Raw genomic sequence first — 27373 nt, 5'->3', positions numbered from 1 at the left:
CCACAGGTGGGTGAAGAAGAGGTAAGTGAAGATCACCAGGAACACCAACCCTGAGGAAGAGAGGGGGGGGGGGGATATTTTATTATATAGTACATAGGAAGGATCATGGCGGGGGATGTGAATGTTACTGGAATTATTTCAGAGTTTTGTTCAGTCCTCATTTGTAGCATTCTGTATTCTATGAACAATCCGACACGTTTCTGGGGGTGACGACCCCCTTCTTCACACAAACACAACCCGTCCTTCCCGATATTCTTCATGTTCTCGTGACTCTTCGCTGAAGGAAACACTCTGTGTATATCAGAACTTATAAACTTATATACAAATAAATAATTATATACACATAAATACAGAACTAAAGATACATAAATACACAAATAAATAAAGATACATAAATACACAAATAAATAAAGATACATAAATACACAAATAATAACTCGCTTACTGGGCACTTTCTCCCCCCTCCTGCCCAGGACAATGTTCAGCTTTCAGCGCCGTCAATCTTTGAATGACAATTACTCGGTCATACAACACTGTACCCAAATTACATGTTTTTCTTTTTTCCCACAAATAGAGCTTCATTTTGGTGGTATTTGATCACCTCGGGGGGTGAAAAAGACTGAAATTTCTTTAAAAAAAAATACAAAACCGTTTTATATTTTGTTATTAAATTTTGCAAACAGGTCATTTTTCTCCTTCATTGATGGGCGCTGATAGGCTGCACTGATGGACAGTGATAATTGGCACTGAAGGGCACTAATAGGTGGCAGTGATGAGTGGCAGTGATAGGCACTAATGGGTGGCAGTGATGGGCACTGATAAGGTGGCAATGGTGGGCACTGATAGGTGGCATTGGTGGGCACTGATAAGGTGGCACTGATGGGCAGTAATAGGCGGCACTGGTGGGCACTGATGAGGTGGCATTGGTGGGCACTGATGGGCGGCATGGAAGGGCACTGATAGGTGGCACTGAAGGGCACTAATAGGTGGCACTGATGGGTGGTAGTGATGGGCACTGATGGGTGGCAGTGATAGGCACTAATGGGTGGCAGTGATGGGCACTAATGAGGTGGCACTGGTGGGCACTGATAGGTGGCATTGGTGGGCACTGATAAGGTGGCACTGATGGGCAGTAATAGGCGGCACTAGTGGACACTGATGAGGTGGCATTGGTGGGCACTGATGGGTGGCACTGATGGGCGGCACTGAAGGGCATTGATAGGTGGCACTGAAGGGCATTGATAGGTGGCACTGAAGGGCACTAATAGGTGGCACTGATGGGTGTCAGTGATGGGCACTGATCGGCACTGGTAGGTGACACTGATAGGCAACACTGCTAGGTGGCACTGATTGGCACCACTTTTGGGCATTGATAGGTGGCACTCGTGGGCATTGATAGGTGGCACTGATTGCTGGCACTGTTATGCACTGGTGAGCACAGATTCGTGGCACTGTTGGGCACAGATGAGGCAGCTTTGGCTCCCACTGCTGTCAATCAAATCCAATCTCCCGGGAGGCGGGGGTGAAAGCTGAGTCTTGCTGTCTGTGTCAATAGACGCAACAGCAGGACCCGGGAGCGCCCCCCCCCCACCCCCCCCCGCATGAGTGCCCCAAGGGAGAGCGGCTCTTCAACAGGACACTCAAGAAGAGGAGGAGCCAGGAGTGCCGCTGAGGGACCCCAGAAGAGGAGGATCAGTGGCCACTGTGCAAAACCAACTGCACAGAGGAGGTGAGTACGACATGTTTGTTTTTCAAAAAAACTGACCTTTAGTTATCCCTTAATACACAAATAAATAAATAAAGATACAGGGCCTTGAAAAAGTATTCATACCCCTTGAAATTTCCCACATTTTGTCATGTTACAACCAAAACCGTAAATGTATTTTATTGGGATTTTATGTGATAGACCAACACAAAGTGTCACATAATTGTGAAGTGGAAGGAAAATGATAAATGATACAAATAAATATGTGAAAAGTGTGGGGGGAGGGGCATTTGTATTCAGCCCCCTTTACTCTGATAACTAAGATCTAGTGGAACCAATTGCCTTCAGAAGTCACCTAATTAGTAAATAGAGTCCACCTGTGTGTCATTTAATCTCAGTATAAATACAGCTGTTCTGTGAAGCCCTTGGAGGTTTGTTAGAGAACCTTAGTGAACAAACAGCATCATGAAGGCCAAGGAACACACCAGACAGGTCTGGGATAAAGTTGTGGAGAAGTATAAAGCAGGGTTAGGTTATAAAAAATCTCCCAAGCTTTGAACATCTCACGGAGCTCTGTTCAATCCATCATCGGAAAATGGAAAGAGTATGGCACAACTGCAAACCTACCAAGACATGGCCGTCCACCTAAACTGACCGGCCGGGCAAGGAGAGCATTCATCAGAGAAGAGCCAAGAGGTCCATGGTAACTCTGGAGGAGCTGCAGAGATCCACAGCTCAGGTGGGAGAATCTGTCCACAGGACAACTATTAGTCGTGTTCTCCACAAATCTGCCCTTTATGGAAGAGTGACAAGAAGAAAGACATTGGTGAAAGAAAGTCATAAGAAGTCCTGTTTGTAGTTTGTGAGAAGCCATGTGGAGGACACAGCAAACATGTGGAAGAAGGTGATCTGGTCAGATGAGACCAAAATTCAACTTTATGGCCTAAAAGTAAAACGCTATGTGTGGGGGAAACTAACACTGCACATCACCCTGAACACACCATCCCCACCGTGAAACATGGTGGTGGCAGCATCATGTGGTGGGGATGGTTTTCTTCAGCAGGGACAGGGACTGGTCAGAGTTGATGGGAAGATGGATGGAGACAAATACAGGACAATCTTAGAAGAAAACCTGTTAGAGTCTACAAAAGACTTGAGACCGGGGCGGAGGTTCACCTTCCAGCAGGACAACGACCCGAAACATCCAGCCAGAGCTACAATGGAATGGTTTAGATCAAAGCATATTCATATGTTAGAATGGCCCAGTCACAGTCCAGACCTAAATCACATTGAGAATCTGTGACAAGACTTGAAAATTGCTGTTCACAGACGCTCTCCATCCAATCTGACAGAGCTTGAGATATTTTACAAAGAAGAATGGGCAGAAATGTCCTCTCTAGATGTGCAAAGCTGGTAGAGACATCCCCAAAAAGACTTGTAGAGAAAGGGGGTTCTACAAAGTATTGACTCCGGGGGGCGCCATACAAATGCCCCTCCCCCACACTTTTCACATATTTATTTGTATCATTTATCATTTTCCTTCCACTTCACAATTATGTGACACTTTGTGTTGGTCTATCACATAAAATCCCAATAAAATACATTTATGTTTTTGGTTGTAACATGAAAAATGTGGGGAATTTCAAGGGGTATGAATACTTTTTCAAGGCACTGTATCTTTATTTGTATATTTATTTATTTGTGTCTTTATGTATCTTTATTTATTTGGGTATAAAAAAATAAGGGCTATGAATAATTTTTCAAGGCACTGTACATAAATAAATATACAAATAAAGATACATTATTACACAAATAAATAAAGTCACATAAATACACAAATAAATAAAGATACATAACTAAATATATAAATAAAGATACATAATAAAAGACACATAAATAAATATATAAAGATACATAAATAAATATATAAATAAAGATACATAAATACACAAATAAATAAATAAAGATACATACTGTAAATAAATACACAAATGAATAAATAATTATAGTTCCCAGTTGGCTGTCCGCCAATCTTTAGGTAATAGTCAAAAGTCAAAGATTCCAACAAGAAAAGTGACAGGGCGATGGATACCGGTCATATGCAATTATTTAATAAACACCAACAAATAAATAAATACATTCCAGTTTTTAATATTGAATTATTATATTAAATTAAATTATATTCTTGTTTTTTTTTAATATTAAAAGGGGAGATTTTTTTTTTTACTTTCCTGGTTAGATCTGTTCTGATCTCATAATTCTTTGGCATACATCACAGGTTATCCTGCATATACTGATTAAGCATCCAACACTTTTCTTGCAACAAAGAACATAAAAAAAAAAAAAAAACATAAATTATTTAAAAATAATTGATTCAATTATTATTATTACATTTTTTTTAAAAAAATTGTTAAACAATTAAAAAAAAAATGAAGTTATTTAAAAATAGATTATTACATTGTTACAAAAAAAATGAAATTATTAAAACATAAATGAATAAATTATTAAACTAAAGATTGTAAGTTCCGGATGTACATACATTGTTTATTCGCTGGGTGTTCGGACGTCATGTACCGGGTCATTGTAGGTTACTTAGTAACACATTAGCAGAATACAGATAAGCTGATTAGCCAATCGGATTTCCCATCTTATTTCCATGCCCACCAATAATTACAGAATTATTCTCCGCAATTTTCTACACAATTTGGACGAATCTCACCATATTGGATGGATACGGTTTAATTTTTTTTTTTTTTAAATCAAGTATTTTTTATTGAAAGAAAAAAGTTTCAGTTTGTTCCACTGAAGACTCACCCATCAGCAGAAAAGAGAACATCCATTGTACTATGACGAGGATCTGCAGGCAGGAGCGGCGGTGCTCTTGGGGCGGTGTGGCAGCGGCGGAGATTGATCGCAGTGCCGAGCGCAAAGTCAGCCGGCTTCCTGGAACACACAATGACTACATATTGTTCTCTGCTGGCCGATTCCCTCCAATATTCATCTGTAATCAATACTTTGCTGTATGGCGCCCTCTGCTGGCGGCTTCCCTCCAATATTTATCTGTAATCAATACTTCCCTCCAATATTTACCTGTGATCAATACTTTGCTCTATGGCGCCCTCTGCTGGTAGCTTCTCTCCAATATTTTATCTGTAATCATTACTTTGCCGTATGGCGCCCTCTGTTGGCCGCTTCCCTCCAATATTTTATCTGTAATCAATACTTTGCCGTATGGCGCCCTCTGCTGGCCGCTTCCCTCCAATATTGATCTGTAATCATTACTTTGCCGTATGGCGCCCTCTGCTGGCCGCTTCCCTCCAATATTGATCTGTAATCAATACTTTGCCTTATGGCGCCCTCTGCTGGCCGCTTCTCTCCTATATCGATCTGTAATCAATACTTTGCCGTATGGCGCCCTCTGCTGGCCGCTTCCCTCCAATATCGATCTGTAATCAATACTTTGCCGTATGGCGCCCTCTGCTGGCCGCTTCCCTCCAATATCGATCTGTAATCAATACTTTGCCGTATGGCGCCCTCTGCTGGCCGCTTCCCTCCAATATTGATCTGTAATCAATACTTTGCCGTATGGCGCCCTCTGCTGGCCGCTTCCCTCCAATATTGATCTGTAATCAATACTTTGCCGTATGGCGCCCTCTGCTGGCCGCTTTTCCTCCAATATTGATCTGTAATCAATACTTTGCCGTATGGCGCCCTCTGCTGGCCGCTTCCCTCCAATATTGAACTGTAATCAATACTTTGCCGTATGGCGCCCTCTGCTGGCCGCTTCTCTCCAATATTGATCTGTAATCAATACTTTGCCGTATGGCGCCCTCTGCTGGCCGCTTCTCTCCTATATCGATCTGTAATCAATACTTTGCCGTATGGCGCCCTTTGCTGGCCGCTTCCCTCCAATATTGATCTGTAATCAATACTTTGCCGCATGGCGCCCTCTGCTGGCCGCTTCCCTCCAATATTGATCTGTAATCAATACTTTGCCGTATGGCGCCCTCTGCTGGCTGCTTCTCTCCTATATCGATCTGTAATCAATACTTTGCCGTATGGCGCCCTCTGCTGGCCGCTTCTCTCCTATATCGATCTGTAATCAATACTTTGCCGTATGGCGCCCTCTGCTGGCCGCTTCCCTCCAATATTGATCTGTAATCAATACTTTGCCGTATGGCGCCCTCTGCTGGCCGCTTCCCTCCAATATTTATCTGTAATCAATACTTTGCTGTAAGGCGCCCTCTGCTGGCCGCTTCCCTCCAATATTGATCTGTTCCCAATCGCATCAATACTGCAGTAAGTAGCAAAGAACTCGTTCACACCACTGCACTAGAAAACGCATTTGTAGCGCGCTGTTTATGCGCTGCGTTAAAATGTAACGTGACACAAAACGCTATTGATGTGCGTTTTGTTTGCGTTTTAAAAGCGCGTGAGAAATATGGACATGTGACTTGGTAAAAAGCCATATTGCATTTTAGCTCATTTCCCATTGACTATAATGCAAAGCGCTTTTTTACCAAAACGCACAAAGAGGATTTTTCAAAAAGAAAAAACTCGGGATGCACCGATATATCGGCCACCGAAAATGATCAGCCAAAAAAATAGGGTTATCGGCATTCTGATGATAGATTTAAAAAAAGGTGACAATAATTGGCATGCTGCGTCCTATTGACTTCAACGCAAAATCGCGTCCCATTGACTTCATTGCAAAAGCGCCCCCTAGTGACTTCAATGCAAATTCGTGTCCATTGACTTCAATGTAAAAAACGCCCCCCCCCCCCCCAGAGGCTTCACAGCAAAATAGCGAACCCATTGGCTTCAATGTAAAAACGCCCCCCTAGGGACTGCAATCCAAAAACGCTCCCTTATGTGACCATAATGAAAAAAAAAAACGCCCCCTAGTGACTTCAATGCAAAAACGCCACCCAGTGACTTCAAAGAAAGGACACCCCCTAGTCATTTCAAAATCGGGTTCCATTGACTTTAATGCAAATGCAAGAACACCCTCTAGTGACTTCAATGCAAAAATGCCACCCATTGACTTCAATGCAAGAACGCTCCCTAGTGATGATTTCAATGCAAAATCGCATTCCATTGACTTTAATGCAAATGCAAAAACGCCCCCTAGTGACCTTAATGCACAATCGCGCCCCATTTACTTCAATGCAAAAAATGCCCCCTAGTGACCTCAATGGAAAAAACGCCCCCTAGTGACTTCAATGCAAAATCACATCCCATGGACTTCAATGCAAAAACGCCCCCTAGTGACTTCAATGCACAAACACCAGCCACATTAAGGCTGCATTTACACCTGAGCGTTTTCAGCTCATAAAACGCTCATAAAAAACGCCCGAAAAACGCCCCAACAAGCAAAATCCCATTCATTTCAGTGGCACCTGTTCACATCTGAGTGTTTTGTCACCGGAAAGCAAAACGCCTGAAAAAAACGCTCTAAGCTCAAAAAAGAACATGGAGCTTCTCTGGGGCAGATTACAGGCATTTTTCTGCCTTTTACATTGGTGACCTGAACAAAATCGCGGCAAAAACGCTGCAAAATCGCGGTAAAAAAATTGTGGTTAAAAAAAAAAAAAAACGTGGTAAAAACGCCCGACTTTGAAACGCTCAGGTGTGAATGCAGCCTCATTAAATTAAGAAAGAAATTGAAAAAAAATCTGTGAATTTCTGTTTTTGTACATGTGAATTGTTCTCCTGCGGAGGACACATAGTAGACAATGATGTGGATGAAGCCCCAATTCTGGGCGGACCGCGTGATATAAAGTTTTCAGGCGGCATCAATGTGATCAAACTTACCGCCCAAGTCTCGGGAATACGCCGCGATGATGGTTTTCATGGCTTCAATTTATTGTCGTTAATTTTTTCCCCGTCACCGTATTGCGTTCATATTCAGAGTATTCATGGAAGACCCAACTTCTAGGACTAGGTGGCCTTCATGTTACTAGAGGTCAGGAGCATCGAATAAAGAGAGAGCGATGTTTATGTAAAGCGCCGACCGTCCTCGACCACAACAAGGAAGCCACTGAGCTCGCTGATGACATAAACACCTTGTGTATACCCCCCCTTCCCCCCCCGTACACCAGGAGGATGGAACATTCCGCGCTGATGATGAAACCATGGCCTGCCCTTGGTCCAGGGTTAGGATCCAGTCCAAAGCAAACTCAGTCCCTTATCAGTGCGAGTGTCCCCGGGATGAACAGACGAGTCAGCGCAAATCCTTTAATAGTCAACTCAACCTGCCTCGGAAATGTCAAAACGTTACAAAGCGATCTCACCGACCGATCGCCGGCGGCATCATCCCCTCTACTGTCTATAGAAGACAACGCAGGACAAGGACCAGAATTATCGCGGCGACAAAAAATTAAGAGGGGCTTTGACTGTAGCAATGAGGAAATACCTAAAAATATATAAAGCTGGCCATACAGTATACAATTTCCTACAACCACGGGTGCAAGGAAAGAAATTGAGGTCTGGAGACTGGCTAGGCCACGCCGGAACCTCAATGTTGCTTCTTCTTGAGACACTTCTTTGTTGCCTTGGCCGCGTGTTTTCTCCCCACTACTCCTCCTCCTACCAACTCTTGCTCATTCTACATCCATATACCGATAAAACCTCCAGGACTCCGAGGCGTGTACCTTCATATAAATCCCATTCGCACATGACCTCCCTCACTCTCCTGCTTCTCCTAACCTCTGGTGACATATCCCCAAACCCTGGGCCTCCATCAACTGTCTTTGCCAGACTCCCTAATCCCTCTGGCAGCAGCCGCCATCCACTTGCAGTCTCTATTCCTCTTCTTCTCAAAACCAGCCTCTCCCTTCTCCTGTGCCCTCTGGAATGCCCGGTCAGTCTGTAAGAAACTCACCGCCCTCCACGACCTCTTTATCACAAATTCCTTTAACCTACTTGCAGTTACCAAAACCTGGCTTCATGAATCCAACACTGCTTCTCCCGCTTCCTCTCCCATGGTGGCCTTCTCTGGACTCACTCCCCCCAGACCAAGTGGACAGAGGGGAGGTCGCATTTTGCGAGTAGATTTTGAGGGCTGGTGGTGAGCTATATGGCTGCCTGGGAGCGGAGGGGGGGGGGGGGGGGCGAGCACCCCGGCAGCCTGGGTGGAATGGGAGTCCTCCTCCCAGCGATCGCTGAGGGGGAGAGAGCTGCCCAGGTGATCAGAGCGCAGCGCAGGGAACACAGCGATAACAGCTTTCATTTTAATTGCCGTGTTTCCGCCGCTCAACGTCATATACAGCCCTGCCCCCTGGCTGGGGAACTTTGATTGACAGATTACCCGTCACCGGGATTGGACGGGTGATCTGTCTATCAAAGTCCCGGGACCAGAAGGAGGGGCTGTATCTGACAGTGAGCGGTGGTGAACACGGCTGTTGAAATGAAAACTGTTAGCGCTGTGTTACCTGCACTGCGCTCTGATCACCTGGGCGGCTCTCTCTCTCTCTCTTCCCCTCCGCGATCGCTGGGAGGACTCCCATTCCACGCAGGCTGCCGGCGGTGCTCGCCCCCAGCTCCCAGGCAGCCATATAGCTCACCAGCCCTCAAAATCCACTCGCAAATGCGACCTCCCTTCCGCCCACTTGGTCTGGGGGGGGGAGTGAGTCCAGAGAAGGCAACCATGGGAGAGGGAAGCAGGAGAAGCAGTGTTGGATTCATGAAGCCAGGTTTTGGTAACGGCAAGTAGGTTAAAGGAATTTGTGATAAAGAGGTCGTGGAGGGCGGTGAGTTTCTTACAGACAGAGCGGTCATTCCAGAGGGCACAGGAGAAGGAGAGGCTGGCCTCCATCATCTGTCTTTGCCTGACTCCCTAAACCCTCTGGCAGCAACCGCAATCCACTGCAGTCTCTATTCCTCTTCTTCTCAAAACCAGCCTCTCCTTCTCCTGTGCCCTCTGGAATGCCCGCTATGTCTGTAACAAACTTACCACCCTCCACGACCTCCTTATCACAAATTCCTTTAACCTACTTACCGTTACCAAAACCTGGCTTCATGAATCCAACACTGCTTCTCCCGCTTCCCTCTCCCATGGTGGCCTTCTCTGGACTCACTCCCCCCAGACCAAGTGGACGGAAGGGAGGTCGCATTTTGCGAGTGGATTTTGAGGGCTGGTGAGCTATATGGCAGCCTGGGAGCGCAGGGGGGGCGAGCACCGCCGGCAGCCTGGGTGGAATGGGAGTCCTTCTGCCAGCGATCGCAGAGGGGAAGAGAGAGAGCGAGAGAGAGCCGCCCAGGTGATTAGAGCGCAGCGCGGGGAACACAGCGATAACAGTTTTCATTTCAATTGCCGCGTTCACCACCGCTCGCTGTCATATACAGCCCCTCCTCCTGGTCCTGGGACTTTGATAGACAGATCACCCGTCCAATCCCAGTGATGGGTGATCTGTCAGAATTCCCCGGCCAGGGCTGTATGTGACGTTGAGCAGCGGGGAACACGGCAATTGAAATGAAAACTGTTATCGCTGTGTTCCCCACGCTGCGCTCTGATCACCTGGGCGGCTCTCCTGTTCCTCTCCTCCCCTGCACAGGTAGGCTGCATGGTGGACACAGGCTGAATGGTGAGCACAAGGCTGCATTGGTGGCCACACGGTTGCGTGGTGGACTTTATTATAATTATATATATATATTTTTTGTATTTTCTTATTGCTCCTTTTTTTTGCCTTGTTTGTTGCATCCAATTATGGGATGGCCGTTGTGCTCTTTAGCTTTAAATTCCACTTCCCTTTTCTACTGACTGTGATTTTAGGGGGCGGACGGTTATCTTGGGGGTGCCACATCCAAAATAAAACGGCATTAATAAAGGACAACAGAGAAATATTGGACAAAAACTTCCTTCATAAAATCATCAGCTTTTGATATCACATTAAAACAAACGAAAAATTTTTTTTTTTTGCTCACAGTTACAATCTTGAAGGGAATTCTGAAGAGGAAACTTCCAGCCTCCTTTAGTGCCCCGGCCCACCTTTGGGGTGTAGAACCCGGCCCCGTTGGGTCTCTGCGGCACATCTACGCATGCGTGGGGGGAGGTGTTTTGTACCCTTGTTTTCTGGGTGCGGATCATGGGATCTCGGTGTCTGTGCAGAATTAATGGATTATAACAAATGAAAACATGAAGAGAGTTGAGCTGAGGCCGGAGGGGGAGGAGGAGGAGGGGGGGAGGGGTGTGTACAGGTAACGGGGTGACTGACCGCAGATTATTGGCAGAAAGAAGTATTTGTAAACAAGTATTTTCCGGACGCACACAGCACAGAGAAATCCAAAAAGTCTTCACCCCGCCGATCATCCCATCCACACATGGAGTCCGGGGGAAAGAAGAAAGATTTGCAGAGTTATCCATCGTGAGACACTTCATGTACATTTTCTTTTCTTTTTTTTCCCCCTTTCCTTTTTTTTTTTTTTTTGCTTTTCCTCTTTCCCTCTTTGGATAAATACATTTTTATTGATGTTAGAAAAAACAGCATTGTAAAAATCAGCAATTCTTTTTAAAGTTGTTATAAAGTTTTTATTGCAAGAGAAAAGAAAATAACAGTTGTGCAAAACGAAAAACAAAAAAACAATTAAAAAAAAAAGTCCTTTTTTACTTTACTAAAAAAAACTTCGCCAAAAGTGAAAATTTCAACATATCAATCCATCATGTGGCAACAATCTACATAGATTTATATAATTATACTATAATAAAGTGTTAGCTAGCAAAACCAACTTATCTAACAAATTTGGGGGGGCTCTAAAAAAAAAAAAAAAGCGGAGAGACCGGAGAGCACGGAGAGGGACCGGAGAGGGATCGGAGAGCATGGAGGGAGACCGAAGAGAGAGTGGAGAGCACGGAGGGGGACCGGAGAGAGAGTGGAGAACACGGAGGGGGACCGGAGAGAGAGAGCGGAGAGCACGGAGGGGGACCGGAGAGAGAGAGCGGAGAGCACGGAGGGAGAGAGAGAGCAGAGAGCACGGAGGGGGACCGGAGAGAGAGAGCGGAGAGCACGGAGGGAGAGAGAGAGCAGAGAGCACGGAGGGGGACCGGAGAGAGAGAGCGGAGAGCACGGAGGGAGAGAGAGAGCAGAGAGCACGGAGGGGGACCGGAGAGAGAGAGCGGAGAGCACGGAGGGGGACCGGGGAGAGAGCGGACAGAACGGAGGGGGACCGGAAAGAGAGCGGAGAGAAAGTGGAGAGCACAGAGGGGGACCGGAAAGAGAGCGGAGAGCACGGAGGGGGACCGGGGAGAGAGCGGAGAGAGAGCGGACAGCACGGAGGGGGACTGGAAAGAGAGCGGAGAGAAAGCGGAGAGCACTGAGGGGGACCGGAGAGAGAGAGCGGAGAGCACGGAGGGGGACCGGAGAGAGAGCGGAGAGCACGGAGAGAGAGAGCGGAGAGCACGGAGGGGGACCGGAGAGCGCGGAGGGGGACCGGAGAGAGAGCAGAGAGCACGGAGGGGAACCGGAGAGAGAACGGAGAGAATGGAGGGGGACCGGAGAGAGAGCGGAGAGCACGGAGGGGAACCGGAGAGAGAGCGGAGAGCACGGAGGGGAACTGGAGAGAGAACGGAGAAAATGGAGGGGGACCGGAGAGAGAACGGAGAGAATGGAGGGGGACCGGAGAGAGAGCGGAGAGCACGGAGGGGGACCGGAGAGAGAGAGCGGAGAGCACGGAAGGGGACCGGAGAGAGCGGAGAGCACGGAGGGGAACCGGAGAGAATGGAGGGGGACCGGAGAGAGAGCGGAGAGAATGGAGGGGGACCAGAGAGAGAGCGGAGAGAATGGAGGGGGACCGGAGAGAGAGCGGAGAGCAGGGAGGGGGACCGGAGAGAGAGCGGAGAGCAGGGAGGGGGACCGGAGAGAGAGCGGAGAGCAGGGAGGGGGACCGGAGAGAGAGCGGAGAGCACGGAGGGGGACCGGAGAGCATGAAGTCCCTTTATTGGTATCAGAGGGAGGAATAATGCCCCATTGTTGGTATCTGTGGATGAAGCAATGCCCCAAGGGCCAGATAAAAGCAAGCAAAGGGCCTCATTTGGCCCCCAGGCCGCAGTTTGGAGAGTACAGGTCTAGAGAAAATACCTAAAGTTTTAAAATAAGCTTTCCTCTTGAGTGTCACCTAGGGGCACCAGGGGTCGGTGTCAGAGGGTTTCAGTATAAAAGGTGAATATCATTTATACAAAATGGGAAATGTCTGAGCCCAGCCAACAAGACTTGGGGATGCTTCAATTATAGGATCACCGAATGATAATGAGGAGATATTTATATCAGATGACATATGGATTTCTTGCATTATCTGGATGCAGTTTCCATATAATCAGACATCAGTAATGATGTATTTGTCCATAGGGGTATGGATCCACGTTTATAGACAAGTCAGTGGAGCGGGGGTCAGTCTCTGGGGTCAGTCTCTGGGGTCAGTCTCTGGGATCATATCTCCAAAGACCGGAGTCCCAGAGACTCTTAGAGGAACACATACATGATAGGCGAGTGTCACCACTACTGCACATTATCCTATATGAGTTCAATCGATGCCATGCTCTATTCCATTTGGATGCTGTACGCTCCTCGATTGTATAGTGTGTAAACTTTTCAAAAAAACAAAAAATCAATCCTTTGAATTTTATTAGCACATTATGATGTGTATTATTAAGTCTTGTTTGTTATTCATTATATTTGGTTTCTGTGGCCATTAAATGCCTTACGGCTCCTGAAGAAGTGTGCTGCGACACATGACGAGACAACATATCACTTATCATATATACACACACACGCATTTATTGTTCACTATCATTCTGTGATTTTTAGATCATTATTTGCTCATCTGAGTAAACCTCTATTCTCCTTACTTTTCTATTTTTCTTTTTTTTTTGTGGCACCATTAAAATCCGGTTTTCCTATGCGGGAGCCTTTGATCTCTTGAATTAGGGCATTTATCTCAAAGCTGGAAATAAATATCCGGACACACAACAGAGAAATCCAAAAGGTCTTCACCTCGCCGATTATCCCATCTACACATGGAGTCCGGGGAAAAAAACCCATTTATTCCACGATACGTTCACCTCTGGAACACATTACATTCTCCACTTATTTTTAGGGTGGAGCATGTAACATGTTCCTCCCCCACCCCTCCCCTCCCCTTATTTACCTCCCCCGCTCCTCCCTACCCCCTCACCGTCCTCCCCCACCCCTCCCTACCCCTCAGCGACCTCCCCCCGCCCCACCCCTCACTGACCTCCCATGCCCCTCCCTACCCCTCACCGTCCCTCCCCTCACTGACCTCCCCCGCCCCACCCCTCACTGACCTCCCACGCCCCTCCCTACCCCTCACCGTCCTCCCCTCACTAATCTCCCCCGCCTCACCCCTCACTGACCTCCCCCGTCCCTCCCTACCCCCATCCGTCCCTCCCTACCCCTCACCGTCCTCCCCCGTCCGTCCCCTCCCTACCCCTCACCGTCCTCCCCCGTCCGTCCCTCCCTACCCCTCACCGTCCTCCCCCCGTCCGTCCCTCCCTACCCCTCACCGTCCTCCCCCTCACCTTCCTCCCCACCCCTCCCTCAACATCCTCCCCCGCCCCTCACCGACCTCCCCTCACCGTCCTCCCCCGTCCCTCCCTACCCCTCACCTTCCTCCCCACAACATCCTCCCCCGCCCCTCACCGACCTCCCCCTCCCCTCACCGTCCTCCCCCGTCCCTCCCTACCCCTCACCGTCCTCCCCGTCCCTCCCCTCACTGACCTCCCACGCCCCTCCCCTCACCGTCCTCCCCGCCCCTTCCCTCCCCTCAACGTCCTCCCCCGCCCCTCACTGACCTCCCCCTCCTCTCACCGTCCTCCCCCGTCCCTCCCTACCCCTCACCGTCCTCCCCCGTCCCTCCCCTCACTGACCTCCCCCACCCCTCACTGACCTCCCACGCCCCTCCCTACCCCTCACCGTCCTCCCCTCACTGACCTCCCCCGTCCCTCCCTACCCCTCACCGTCCTCCCCCGTCCCCTCCCTACCCCTCACCGTCCTCCCCCCGCCCCACCCCTCACTGACCTCCCACGCCCCTCCCTACCCCTCACCGTCCGCCCCACCCCTCACTGACCTCCCACGCCCCTCCCTACCCCTCACCTCCCCTCAACGTCCTCCCCCGCCCCTCACTGACCTCCCCCTCCTTTCACCGTCCTCCCCCGTCCCTCCCTACCCCTCACCGTCCTCCCCCGTCCCTCCCCTCATTGACCTCCCCCGCCCCTCCCCTCACTGACCTCCCACGCCCCTCCCTACCCCTCACCGTCCTCCCCTCACTGACCTCCCACGCCCCTCCCTACCCCTCACCGTCCTCCCCTCACTGACCTCCCACGCCCCTCCCTAACCCTCACCGTCCTCCCCGCCCCTCACCGACCTCCCCCTCCCTCACCGACCTCCCCCTCCCCTCACCGACCTCCCCCTCCCCTCACCGTCCCTCCCTACCCCTCACCGTCCTCCCCCGCCCCTCCCCTCACTGACCTCCCACACCACTCCCTACCCCTCACCGTCCTTAATGGCCATGGGGGAGAAGGGGGAACTCTATATTAATGGCCATGGGGGGGAGAAGAGGCAACTCCATATTAACGGCCATGGGGGGGAGAAGGGGGAAAATCCATATTAATGGGCATGGGGGGGAGAAGGGGCAACTCCATATTGCCAGGGGGGGAGAAGGGGCAACTCCATATAAATGGCCATGGGGGGGAGAAGGGGCAACTCCATATAAATGGCCATGGGGGGGAGAAGGGGCAACTCCATATTGATGGCCATGGGAGGGGAGAAGGGGCAACTCCATATTAACGGCCATGGGGGGGAGAAGGGGAAAATCCATATTAATGGGCATGGGGGGGAGAAGGGGCAACTCCATATTAACGGCCAGGGGGGGAGAAGGGGCAACTCCATATAAATGGCCATGGGGGGGAGAAGGGGCAACTCCATATAAATGGCCATGGGGGAGAAGGGGCAACTCCATATTGATGGCCATGGGAGGGGAGAAGGGGCAACTCCATATAAATGGCCATGGGGGGGAGAAGGGGCAACTCCATATTGATGGCCATGGGAGGGGAGAAGGGGCAACTCCATATAAATGGCCATGGGGGGAGAAGGGGGCAACTTCATATAAATGGCCACAGTTTTGCTGCCTCAGACTTTTGGTTTTTTAGAGTATAATGACAATTTAATGACCTCTCCCCTCTGATAAACAGTCTCATCAATAGAGGCCGATGTTTCTTCTTTAACACCAGAACTGGTGTCCCCAATAGAAGATTTTCCCTCTATTCCTGTTCTGATGACAACCCAAAATTTGGGATTTTCTTTTCTTTAGTCGCCGTTCACACATGGCGTTCTTACGCGATTATGTGCGTTGTGTATAGGGCAACCCATTCACTTCAATGGCCTGCCCTATGTCAGTTTGGTCCCCCAATAGAAACTTCTGCCCCTTTTTGGGCGACAAGCTTCATGCGGTTTTTAAAATTGCACGTCATGTGTCTTGCAGAGATTGCCCGACAATTTGGAAGCGGGGGGGGGGACAGAATTGCGTTGATTCTGCCCCCTCGGTTCCTGATCACCGCGTGTGAACGGGGCCTTAAAGAGTAACTCGATGTACATCGCAGGGATTCTATGTTAGCGATTCCTACCTGTTGCTGCTCTGTGATTGGTTGTGTTCAGAGTGAATCTGAGTGGGAGGGATTACGTACATTATAAAATCAGCTGATTCGCTCTCTCAGACGTTGCAGGGTCAGCGTCCCTAAAAATCCAATCTCAGCCATTACCGAACAAACGAGGAGAAAAGAAAAGGTTACATTGTGTGCCAATAAACAGACGGATCCTTTGTAGACATTTATTTACCAAAAAATCCAACATTAACAGAATGAAAATAAATACAAACTAAAGTTGTTGCTTCGTGTGATGAGGGAGGGGGAGGGGTCAGTCTACTTAGAAAAGGCACCAAAACATTGTCATCTATTAGATGACTCCGCCCAGAACAGAACCACGCCCAGTGCACTCCAGTCTTTATACCCCCCAATGGAGGGACGTCATTTTATGGCGGGGGGGGAGGGGTCAGCCCATGTTCTTGCGATTCCCATATCCCCGGGGGTGGGTGTCCTTCCATCTGTCCCAGTTTCGAGCATTCTGCAGGGTCTCGGGGTCATCGGTCTCCACTTCCGCTCCGCTCAGCCGCCTCTTCTTCCTCGTCTAAAAGGAAAACAATGGAACCGAAGAATGAGAACCGATCCGAATAGCAGCAGAGAGCGCCGCTGGATGCGGCCATCATGGATGTGATGTCATCAGACTCAGAGCTGTCACTCTACTACTCCCCATCTCTCCTCCCCCAATAGTAAGGGGAGGGGCAGGGGAGCTGGGCCATCACAGTCATTACACACCCACACTGCTAACTGACTTCCTCACTGCCAAATGCCGCTCAATGACCTCCCCCGCCCTTCCATAATCCTCACTGACCTCCCCCGCCCCTACACACCCGTCGCTGACCTCCCCCGCCCCTACATACCGCTCACCGACCTTCCCCGCCCCTACATACCCCTCACCGACCTCCCCCGCCCCTACATACCCCTCACCGACCTCCCCCGCCCCTACATACCCCTCACCGACCTCCCCCGCCCCTACATACCCTCACCGACCTCCCCCGCCCCTACACACCCCTCACTGACCTCCCCTACATACCCCTCACTGACCTCCCCGGCCCCCCCATACCCCTCACTGACCTCCCCCGCCCTACATACCCCTTACCGACCTCCCCGCCCTTCCACAATCCTCACTGACCTCCCCCGCCCTTCCATAATCCTCACTGACCTCCCCCGCCCTTCCATAATCCTCACTGACCTCCCCCGCCCTTCCATAATCCTCACTGACCTCCCCCGCCCTTCCATAATCCTAACTGACCTCCCCCGCCTTCAATACCCTTGCCGACTTCCCCCGCCCCTACACACCCCTTGCCGACCTCCCCTAAATACCGCTCACTGACCTCCCCGGCCCCTCCCTATCCCTCGCCGACCTCCCCCGCCCCTCCATACCCCTCACTAATCTCCCCCGCCCCTCCATACCCCTCACTGATCTCCCCCGCCCCTCCATACCCCTCACTAATCTCCCCCGCCCCTCCATACCCCTCACTGACCTCCCCCACCCTTCAATACCCCTCACTGACCTCCCCCACCCTTCAATACCCCTCACTGACCTCCACCGCCCCTTCAATACCCCTCACTGACCTCCCCCGCCCCTACACAACCCTCACTGACCTCCCCCACCCTTCAATACCCCTCACTGACCTCCCCCGCCCCTACACAACCCTCACTGACCTCCCCCACCCTTCCATAATCCTCACTGACCTCCCCCGCCCCTACACACCCCTCACTGACCACCCCCGCCCCTCCATACCACTCACTGACCTCCCCCGCCCCTCCATACCCCTCACTGACCCCCCCCGCCCCTCCATACCACTCACTGACCTCCCCCGCCCTACACACCCTCACTGACCTCCCCCGCCCCTCCATACCCCTCACTGACCCCCCCCCGCCCCTCCATACCACTCACTGACCTCCCCCCGCCCCTCCATACCCCTCACTGACCCCCCCCTGCCCCTCCATACCACTCACTGACCTCCCCCGCCCCTCCATACCCCTCACTGACCTCCCCCGCCCCTACACACCCCTCACTGACCTCCCCCGCCCCTCCATACCCCTCACTGACCTCCCCCGCCCCTCCATACCCCTCACTGACCTCCCCCGCCCCTACATACCCCTCACTGACTGCCCCGCCCCTCCATACCCCTCACTGACCTTCCCCCGCCCCTCCATACCCCTCACTGACCTTCCCCCGCCCTCCATACCCCTCACTGACCTCCCCCGCCCCTCCATACCACTCACTGACCTCCCCCGCCCCTCCATACCACTCACTGACCTCCCCCCCCCTCCATACCCCTCACTGACCTCCCCCGCCCCTCCATACCACTCACTGACCTCCCCCGCCCTCCATACCCCTCACTGACCTTCCCCCCGCCCCTCCCTACCCTCACTGACCTTCCCCCGCCCCTCCATACCCCTCACTGACCTCCCCCGCCCCTCCATACCCTCACTGACCTCCCCCGCCCCTCCATACCCCTCACTGACCTCCCCCGCCCCTACATACCCCTCACTGACCTCCCCGCCCCTCCATACCACTCACTGACCTCCCTGCCCCTCCATACCCCTCACTGACCTCCCCCCGCCCCTCCATACCCCTCACTAATCTCCCCCGCCCCTCCATACCCCTCACTGATCTCCCCCGCCCCTCCATACCCCTCACTAATCTCCCCCGCCCCTCCATACCCCTCACTGACCTCCCCCGCCCCTCCATACCCCTTACTAATCTCCCCCGCCCCTCCATACCCCTCACTGACCTCCCCCGCCCCTCCATACCCCTCACTGACCTCCCCCGCCCCTACACAACCCTCACTGACCTCCCCCACCCTTCCATAATCCTCACTGACCTCCCCCGCCCTTCAATACCCCTCACTGACCCCCCCCGCCCCTCCATACCACTCACTGACCTCCCCCGCCCCTCCATACCCCTCACTGACCTCCCCCGCCCCTCCATACCCCTCACTGACCTCCCCCGCCCCTACACACCCCTCACTGACCTCCCCCGCCCCTACATACCCCTCACTGACCTCCCCCGCCCCTACACACCCCTCACTGACCTCCCCCGCCCCTCCATACCCCTCACTGACCTCCCCCGCCTCTACATACCCCTCACTGACCTCCCCGCCTCTACATACCCCTCACTGACCTCCCCCCGCCCCTCCATACCCCTCACTGACCTCCCCGCCCCTACATACCCCTCACTGACCCCCCCCGCCCCTCCATACCCCTCACTGACCTCCCCCGCCCCCTCCATACCCCTCACTGACCTCCCCCGCCCCTCCATACCACTCACTGACCTCCCCCGCCCCTCCATACCCCTCACTGACCTCCCCGCCCCTACATACCCCTCACTGACCTCCCCGCCCCTCCATACCCCTCACTGACCTCCCCCGCCCCTACACACCCCTCACTGACCTCCCCCACCCTTCCATAATCCTCACTGACCTCCCCCGCCCTTCAATACCCCTCACTGACCCCCCCCGTCCCTCCATACCCCTCACTGACCTCCCCGCCCCTACACACCCCTCACTGACCTCCCCCGCCCCTACACACCCCTCACTGACCTCCCCCGCCCCTACACAACCCTCACTGACCTCCCCCGCCCCTCCATACCCCTCACTGACCCCCCCCCGCCCCTCCATACCCCTCACTGACCCCCCCCCGCCCCTCCATACCCCTCACTGACCTCCCCCGCCCCTACACACCCCTCACTGACCTCCCCCCGCCCCTCCATACCCCTCACTGACCTCCCCCCGCCCCTCCATACCCCTCACTGACCTCCCCCGCCCCTACATACCCCTCACTGACCTCCCCCGCCCCTCCATACCACTCACTGACCTCCCCCGCCCCTCCATACCCCTCACTAATCTCCCCCGCCCTACACACCCCTCACTGACCTCCCCCGCCCCTCCATACCCCTCACTGACCTCCCCCGCCCCTCCATACCACTCACTGACCTCCCCCGCCCCTACACACCCCTCACTGACCTCCCCCGCCCCTACACACCCCTCACTGACCTCCCACCGCCCCTACACACCCCTCACTGACCTCCCCGCCCCTACACACACCCTCACTGACCTCCCCCGCCCCTACACACCCCTCACTGACCTCCCCCGCCCCTACACACCCCTCACTGACCTCCCCCGCCCCTACACACCCCTCACTGACCTCCCCCGCCCCTACACACCCCTCACTGACCTCCCCCGCCCCTACACACCCCTCACTGACCTCCCCCGCCCCTACACACCCCTCACTGACCTCCCCCGCCCCTCCATACCCCTCACTGACCTCCCCCGCCCCTGCATACCCCTCACTGACCTCCCACGCCCCTCCATACCCCTCACTGACCTCCCCCGCCCCTCCATACCCCTCACTGACCTCCCCCGCCCCTCCATACCCTCACTGACCTCCACGCCCCTCCATACCCCTCACTGACCTCCCCCGCCCCTCCATACCCCTCACTGACCTCCCCCGCCCCTCCATACCCCTCACTGACCTCCCCCGCCCCTCCATACCCCTCACTGACCTCCCCCGCCCTCCATACCCCTCACTGACCTCCCCCGCCCCTCCATACCCCTCACTGACCTCCCCCGCCCCTCCATACCCCTCACTGACCTCCCCGCCCCTACATACCCCTCATTGCACATTTCTATGTATTGCTCTGCACTGACACTACAGTCATAACCAAGCAGGGGAAGAAGGGGGAGGGGTCCCTGTCAGGTAGACTGTACCGGGCCCCCCCCCATGATTTCTAAAGGTGGCCCTGTAAATGTCTGTACACACAGATCCTGTACACATATTAGACATGACTGGGACATACCTCTAGGTTTGCTGTGCACTCCTTGGTCTGGAAGGACCCCTTTATTCAGGTGGCCCTCATACCACTCATCTACGGTCATGGTGGGAAGACTCGGGTACCCGGCACCAAACACCCTGCGGGTGGCGATACACAAGAGCGTGACCAATGGAAAAACACACACCGTATACAAGAGACTATAAACTACCGATAAAATAAATCCCCGTACTTAGCCTGAAGAGCGTCGCGGGTCAGTATGAAGGGTTGCATCGGAGGTCGCGTTGGGCGTGGCGGACGAGCCAGCTCTTCTCCCTACGGGGGGGGGGGGGGGGAGAGAAGAAATGAGTTTACCCTCTTCCAATACCGGGCACCATCACCCCCTTCCTGCCTCCAGCCCCTCCCCCAATCCCGGGCACCATCGCCCCCTTCCTGCCTCCAGCCCCTCCCCCAATCCCGGGCACCATCGCCCCCTTCCTGCCTCCAGCCCCTCCCCCATCCGGGCACCATCGCCCCCTTCCTGCCTCCAGCCCCTCCCCCAATCCCGGGCACCATCGCCCCCTTCCTGCCTCCAGCCCCTCCCCCCAATCCGGGCACCATCGCCCCCTTCCTGCCTCCAGCCCCTCCCCCAATCCCGGGCACCATCGCCCCCTTCCTGCCTCCAGCCCCTCCCCCAATCCCGGGCACCATCGCCCCCTTCCTGCCTCCAGCCCCTCCCCCAATCCCGGGCACCATCGCCCCCTTCCTGCCTCCAGCCCCTCCCCCAATCCGGGCACCATCGCCCCCTTCCTGCCTCCAGCCCCTCCCCCAATCCCGGGCACCATCGCCCCCTTCCTGCCTCCAGCCCCTCCCCCAATCCCGGGCACCATCGCCCCCTTCCTGCCTCCAGCCCCTCCCCCAATCCCGGGCACCATCGCCCCCTTCCTGCCTCCAGCCCCTCCCCCAATCCCGGGCACCATCGCCCCCTTCCTGCCTCCAGCCCCTCCCCCAATCCCGGGCACCATCGCCCCCTTCCTGCCTCCAGCCCCTCCCCAATCCCGGGCACCATCGCCCCCTTCCTGCCTCCACCCCTCCCCAATCCCGGGCACCATCATCCCCTTCCTGCCTCCAGTCCCTCCCCCAATACCGGGCACCATCACCCCCTACCTGCCTCCAGCCCCTCCCCCAATACCGGGCACCATCACCCCCTACCTGCCTCCAGCCCCTCCCCCAATCCCGGGCACCATCGCCCCCTTCCTGCCTCCAGCCCCTCCCCAATCCCGGGCACCATCGCCCCCTTCCAGCCCCTCCCCCAATCCCGGGCACCATCGCCCCCTTCCTGCCTCCAGCCCCTCCCCCAATCCCGGGCACCATCGCCCCCTTCCTGCCTCCAGCCGCTCCCCCAATCCCGGGCACCATCGCCCCCTTCCTGCCTCCAGCCCCTCCCCCAATCCCGGGCACCATCGCCCCCTTCCTGCCTCCAGCCCCTCCCCCAATCCCGGGCACCATCGCCCCCTCCTGCCTCCAGCCCCTCCCCCAATCCCGGGCACCATCGCCCCCTTCCTGCCTCCAGCCCCTCCCCCAATCCCGGGCACCATCGCCCCCTTCCTGCCTCCAGCCCCTCCCCCAATCCCGGGCACCCATCGCCCCCTTCCTGCCTCCAGCCCCTCCCCCAATCCCGGGCACCATCGCCCCCTTCCTGCCTCCAGCCCCTCCCCCCAATCCCGGGCACCATCGCCCCCTTCCTGCCTCCAGCCCCTCCCCCAATCCCGGGCACCATCGCCCCCTTCCTGCCTCCAGCCCCTCCCCCATCCCGGGCACCATCGCCCCCTTCCTGCCTCCAGCCCCTCCCCCAATCCCGGGCACCATCGCCCCCTTCCTGCCTCCAGCCCTCCCCCAATCCCGGGCACCATCATCCCCTTCCTGCCTCCAGTCCCTCCCCCAATACCGGGCACCATCACCCCCTACCTGCCTCCAGCCCCTCCCCCAATCCTGGGCACCATCATCCCCTTCCTGCCTCCAGCCCCTCCCCCAATACCGGGCACCATCACCCCCTACCTGCCTCCAGCCCCTCCCCCAATTACCGGGCACCGCAATTATTTTTTCCACATACTGTCACCAGAACAGTATAGTGTCACCATAGTAACATTACTACTCTGGGAAGGTGATCAGGATTTTTTTTTCTTTTTTTTATGATCATCACTGTAATAAGCAATCATTTTGACTTTGTGAGGCCACAGCTATCACATGGTACAGGTCCCGAGTGACTGGCACTGTATCATGTGATCATCACAATAGTATACAATGGCTATGAATGAAAGCATTGCTTACAACTTGCAAGTGATCGCTATGATTGGCCACAGCTATCACATGGCTGGTGATACCATAGCTGGTCCAGTACAACGATCTGTGATCGGGGGGGGGGGGGGGGGGGCAAACCTAGGCGCACCAGGTGCTGTAGGGACTACAAGTCCCAGGAGGCATTGCAAGACTGACAGTGACAAGTAGGACTCCCAGGGGCATGATGGGATTTGTAGTTTCACCATAGCTGGAGTGATGAGGTTGACAACTCCCCGGTCTAGACCGTCACCTAGTCCCCGACCCCGCCTGCAAGAATAACCAACACCTTGTGAAAGCGCTCGGTCTACAGCCAAACTAACAGGACCGAGCGCTGTCACATGACCGGGGAAGTGACCTCACTGCTCCTCCCAGGTCACTGACACAGCCAATCACAGCACTGACTGCAGAAGAGCGATGAGCTGCAAGGGAGTGTGGGTAAGGTAAGTAGAGGGGAGGGCCCTTCCTAGAGTGTGAGTAAGTAGAGGGGTGGGCCCTTCCCGGAGTGTGGGTAAGGTAAGGTAAGTAGAGGGGTGGGCCCTTCCCGGAGTGTGGGTAAGTAGAGGGGCGGGGCCTTCCGGAGTGTGGTAAGGTAAGTAGAGGGGTGGGCCTTCCCGGAGTGTGGGTAAGTAGAGGGGCGGGCCTTCCCGGAGTGTGGGTAAGTAGAGGGGTGGGCCCTTCCCGGAGTGTGGGTAAGGTAAGGTAAGTAGAGGGGTGGGCCCTTCCCGGAGTGTGGGTAAGTAGAGGGGCGGGCCTTCCCGGAGTGTGGGTAAAGGTAAGTAGAGGGGTGGGCCTTCCCGGAGTGTGGGTAAGTAGAGGGGCGGGCCTTCCCGGAGTGTGGGTAAGTAGAGGGGTGGGCCCTTCCCGGAGTGTGGGTAAGTAGAGGGCGGGCCTTCCCGGAGTGTGGTAAGTAGAGGGGCGGGCCTTCCCGGAGTGTGGGTAAGTAGAGGGGTGGGCCCTTCCGGAGTGTGGGTAAGTAGAGGGGCGGGCCTTCCCGGAGTGTGGGTAAGTAGAGGGGTGGGCCCTTCCCGGAGTGTGGGTAAGGTAAGGTAAGTAGAGGGGTGGGCCCTTCCCGGAGTGTGGGTAAGTAGAGGGGCGGGCCTTCCCGGAGTGTGGGTAAGGTAAGTAGAGGGGTGGGCCTTCCCGGAGTGTGGGTAAGGTAAGTAGAGGGGTTGGCCTTCCCGGAGTGTGGGTAAGTAGAGGGGCGGGCCTTCCCGGAGTGTGGGTAAGGTAAGTAGAGGGGCGGGCCTTCCCGGAGTGTGGGTAAGTAGAGGGGCGGGCCTTCCGGAGTGTGGGTAAGTAGAGGGGTGGGCCCTTCCCGGAGTGTGGGTAAGGTAAGTAGAGGGGTGGGCCCTTCCCGGAGTGTGGGTAAGTAGAGGGGCGGGCCTTCCCAGAGTGTGGGTAAGGTAAGTAGAGGGGGGGCAGCCCTTGCCATAGACACTGTAGGAGGAGTTTTGGCTGAACACACGCCCCACTGCGCAGGTTTAACAACTCCCTGTTGGCTGCAGATACTGAATCACATCTCAGGGGACCCGACATCCAATCACAGAGGAGGCGGGGACAGGAGGTGCCCTGCTATTGGTGGAGGAGTCTCACTCACCTTCTTGATCATCTCCCGGGCCCTCACCAGGGGAGCTCCTGGTCTATACTCTCCACCTCCTCCAGGGCGGTGCACACCCACTGCCGGAGCTGCAGGAGGTAGAACTCCCGGATCTGCTCCTCCTCCGCTCTGCCGCTCCTCACCGCCTCCTTCATCACCGCCAGCTTTCCCTCCAGACTCTTCTTCTGCTTGTACCTTCATCAGACAAGGAGAGAGTCAGAGGCCCCGCCCCCAGAGAAATCACAGCTCCTCCCTCATAGACATGTCATGTGCTGGCCCAGCTCCTCTGCCCCACCCCCTCAATATTCAGGGAACGGGGGGTCAAAGGAAATACTACCCACTGCTGGTTGGTGTAACATCTCTACCTGAACTCCTCCCCGGGAAACCAATTATTGTCTGTGCTGGCCAGCTCCTCTCCTTTTCTAGAACTGTCTTAATTACTGTCTGTGCTGGCCCAGCTCCTCTCCTTTCTAGAATGGTCTTAATTACTGTCTGTGCTGACCCAGCTCCTCCCCTCTTCTGGGAGTTTCTAAATACTGACTGTGTTGGCCCAGCTCTCTTCTCCTCTGGACGTCTCTAATAACTGCCCAAATTCTCGTCTGGGAGTTTTTTAATTACTGTGTGTGCTGGCCCAGCTCCTCTCCTTTACTGGGAGGGAGTGGTTACGGTGACTAATATGTGTCTACACCTGGCCAATCACAAAGCATGGGCACCTCTGGGGGCGCTCACACTGACTTGTGGGCTCACAACAGCAGCACATGTCAGTTAGCAGTACGACATATAAATGGGAAGGTTAGCAGGCGATGTTCTCTCCAGATCGAATGTTCTTCATTCATACAGAACAGAGAATTCAGGAAAATACCGGATTACGGCACTAGATGGAGCCGACGACCACAGGAAGTATTTCCAACCATCAGCTCCATCTAGTGGCCACAATGTGAATCTTCCTGATTCCCATCAATATCATCTGATCCGGGGAGAGAATAGCCGAAGAACATTCCATTTTGGAGACAATGTAACAGCTCAGAGTCAGAACATCCGGGATTCTGGCGGGATCAGCACTGAGTAGGTCGGATGTCAGGGGGGATGGGCGTTCTCTCACCTCTGGATCTTGGCCTGCCGATGCACCGCTATGGCGGTCAGGTTGGGCGGGGCTTCGGAGGGGTGGCGCCCCTCGTTCTCCCCCGTTTCTCCATGTAGTGGGGGAAGGGTGAAGTCGGACACTTTGTAGCGGTGACACCTCTTCAGGAAGTCAGGAAATAGGTGCGTGCCGCCTCCAGGTGCTGCAACCTCCGACTCAGATCGGTCTGCCGCAGGGTGAGCGCCCCCAAGAGGGCGGGGAGGAGGAGGAACCGCAGGTCCGCCGACGAGATCTCCTCCAGATCCTCATTAGTGCTGCAGAGAGGAGAGAGATACATAGAGGGTGAATCCCATGTCCCCATGTGAATCCCGCCTCCTATAGAGGAGACACCGCCGGTGAATCCCGCCTCCTATAGAGGAGACACCGCCGGTGAATCCCGCCTCCTATAGAGGAGACACCGCCGGTGAATCCCGCCTCCTATAGAGGAGACACCGCCGGTGAATCCCACCTCCTATAGAGGAGACACCGCCGGTGAATCCCACCTCCTATAGAGGGGACACCGCCGGTGAATCCCGCCTCCTATAGAGGAGACACCGCCGGTGAATCCAACCTCCTATCAGGGGACACCGCCGGTGAATCCCACCTCCTATAGAGGACACCGCCGGTGAATCCCGCCTCCTATAGAGGAGACACCGCCGGTGAATCCAACCTCCTATAGAGGAGACACCGCCGGTGAATCCCGCCTCCTATAGAGGAGACACCGCGGTGAATCCCGCTCCTATAGAGGAGACACCGCCGGTGAATCCGCCTCCTATAGAGGAGACACCGCCGGTGAATCCCGCCTCCTATAGAGGAGACACCGCCGGTGAATCCCGCCTCCTATAGAGGAGACACCGCCGGTGAATCCCGCCTCCTATAGAGGAGACACCGCCGGTGAATCCCACCTCCTATAGAGGGGACACCGCCGGTGAATCCCGCCTCCTATAGAGGAGACACCGCCGGTGAATCCCGCCTCCTATAGAGGAGACACCGCCGGTGAATCCAACCTCCTATAGAGGACACCGCCGGTGAATCCCGCCTCCTATAGAGGAGACACCGCCGGTGAATCCAACCTCCTATAGAGGAGACACCGCCGGTGAATCCAACCTCCTATAGAGGAGACACCGCCGGTGAATCCCGCCTCCTATAGAGGAGACACCGCCGGTGAATCCCGCCTCCTATAGAGGAGACACCGCCGGTGAATC

The 27373-nt window shown here is 54.3% G+C and overlaps 1 protein-coding gene and 1 long non-coding RNA gene across 2 annotated transcripts; both read right to left on the bottom strand.

Moving 5' to 3' along the window:
• Window positions 1-7743, bottom strand: LOC141107325 (uncharacterized). The gene is made up of 3 exons (XR_012235867.1): window positions 7520-7743; window positions 4520-4648; window positions 1-50 (listed from the first exon to the last, which is right to left on the bottom strand). It is a non-coding gene; the product is annotated as an uncharacterized lncRNA (long non-coding RNA).
• Window positions 7744-16529: 8786 nt separating this feature from the next.
• IGBP1 (immunoglobulin binding protein 1) lies at window positions 16530-26505 on the bottom strand. The gene is given in 8 exon segments (XM_073600776.1): window positions 16530-16870; window positions 16872-16899; window positions 21160-21272; window positions 21365-21447; window positions 25049-25077; window positions 25080-25243; window positions 26151-26304; window positions 26307-26505. Coding segments are annotated over 8 exon segments (861 nt in total). The 5' UTR covers window positions 26491-26505; the 3' UTR covers window positions 16530-16764.
• Window positions 26506-27373: the final 868 nt, after the last annotated feature.

The sequence above is a fragment of the Aquarana catesbeiana genome, linkage group LG09 (assembly GCF_042186555.1).
Source record: "Aquarana catesbeiana isolate 2022-GZ linkage group LG09, ASM4218655v1, whole genome shotgun sequence".
NCBI lineage: Eukaryota > Metazoa > Chordata > Amphibia > Anura > Ranidae > Aquarana > Aquarana catesbeiana.
This window is presented reverse-complemented; position numbering and strand designations above follow the sequence as displayed.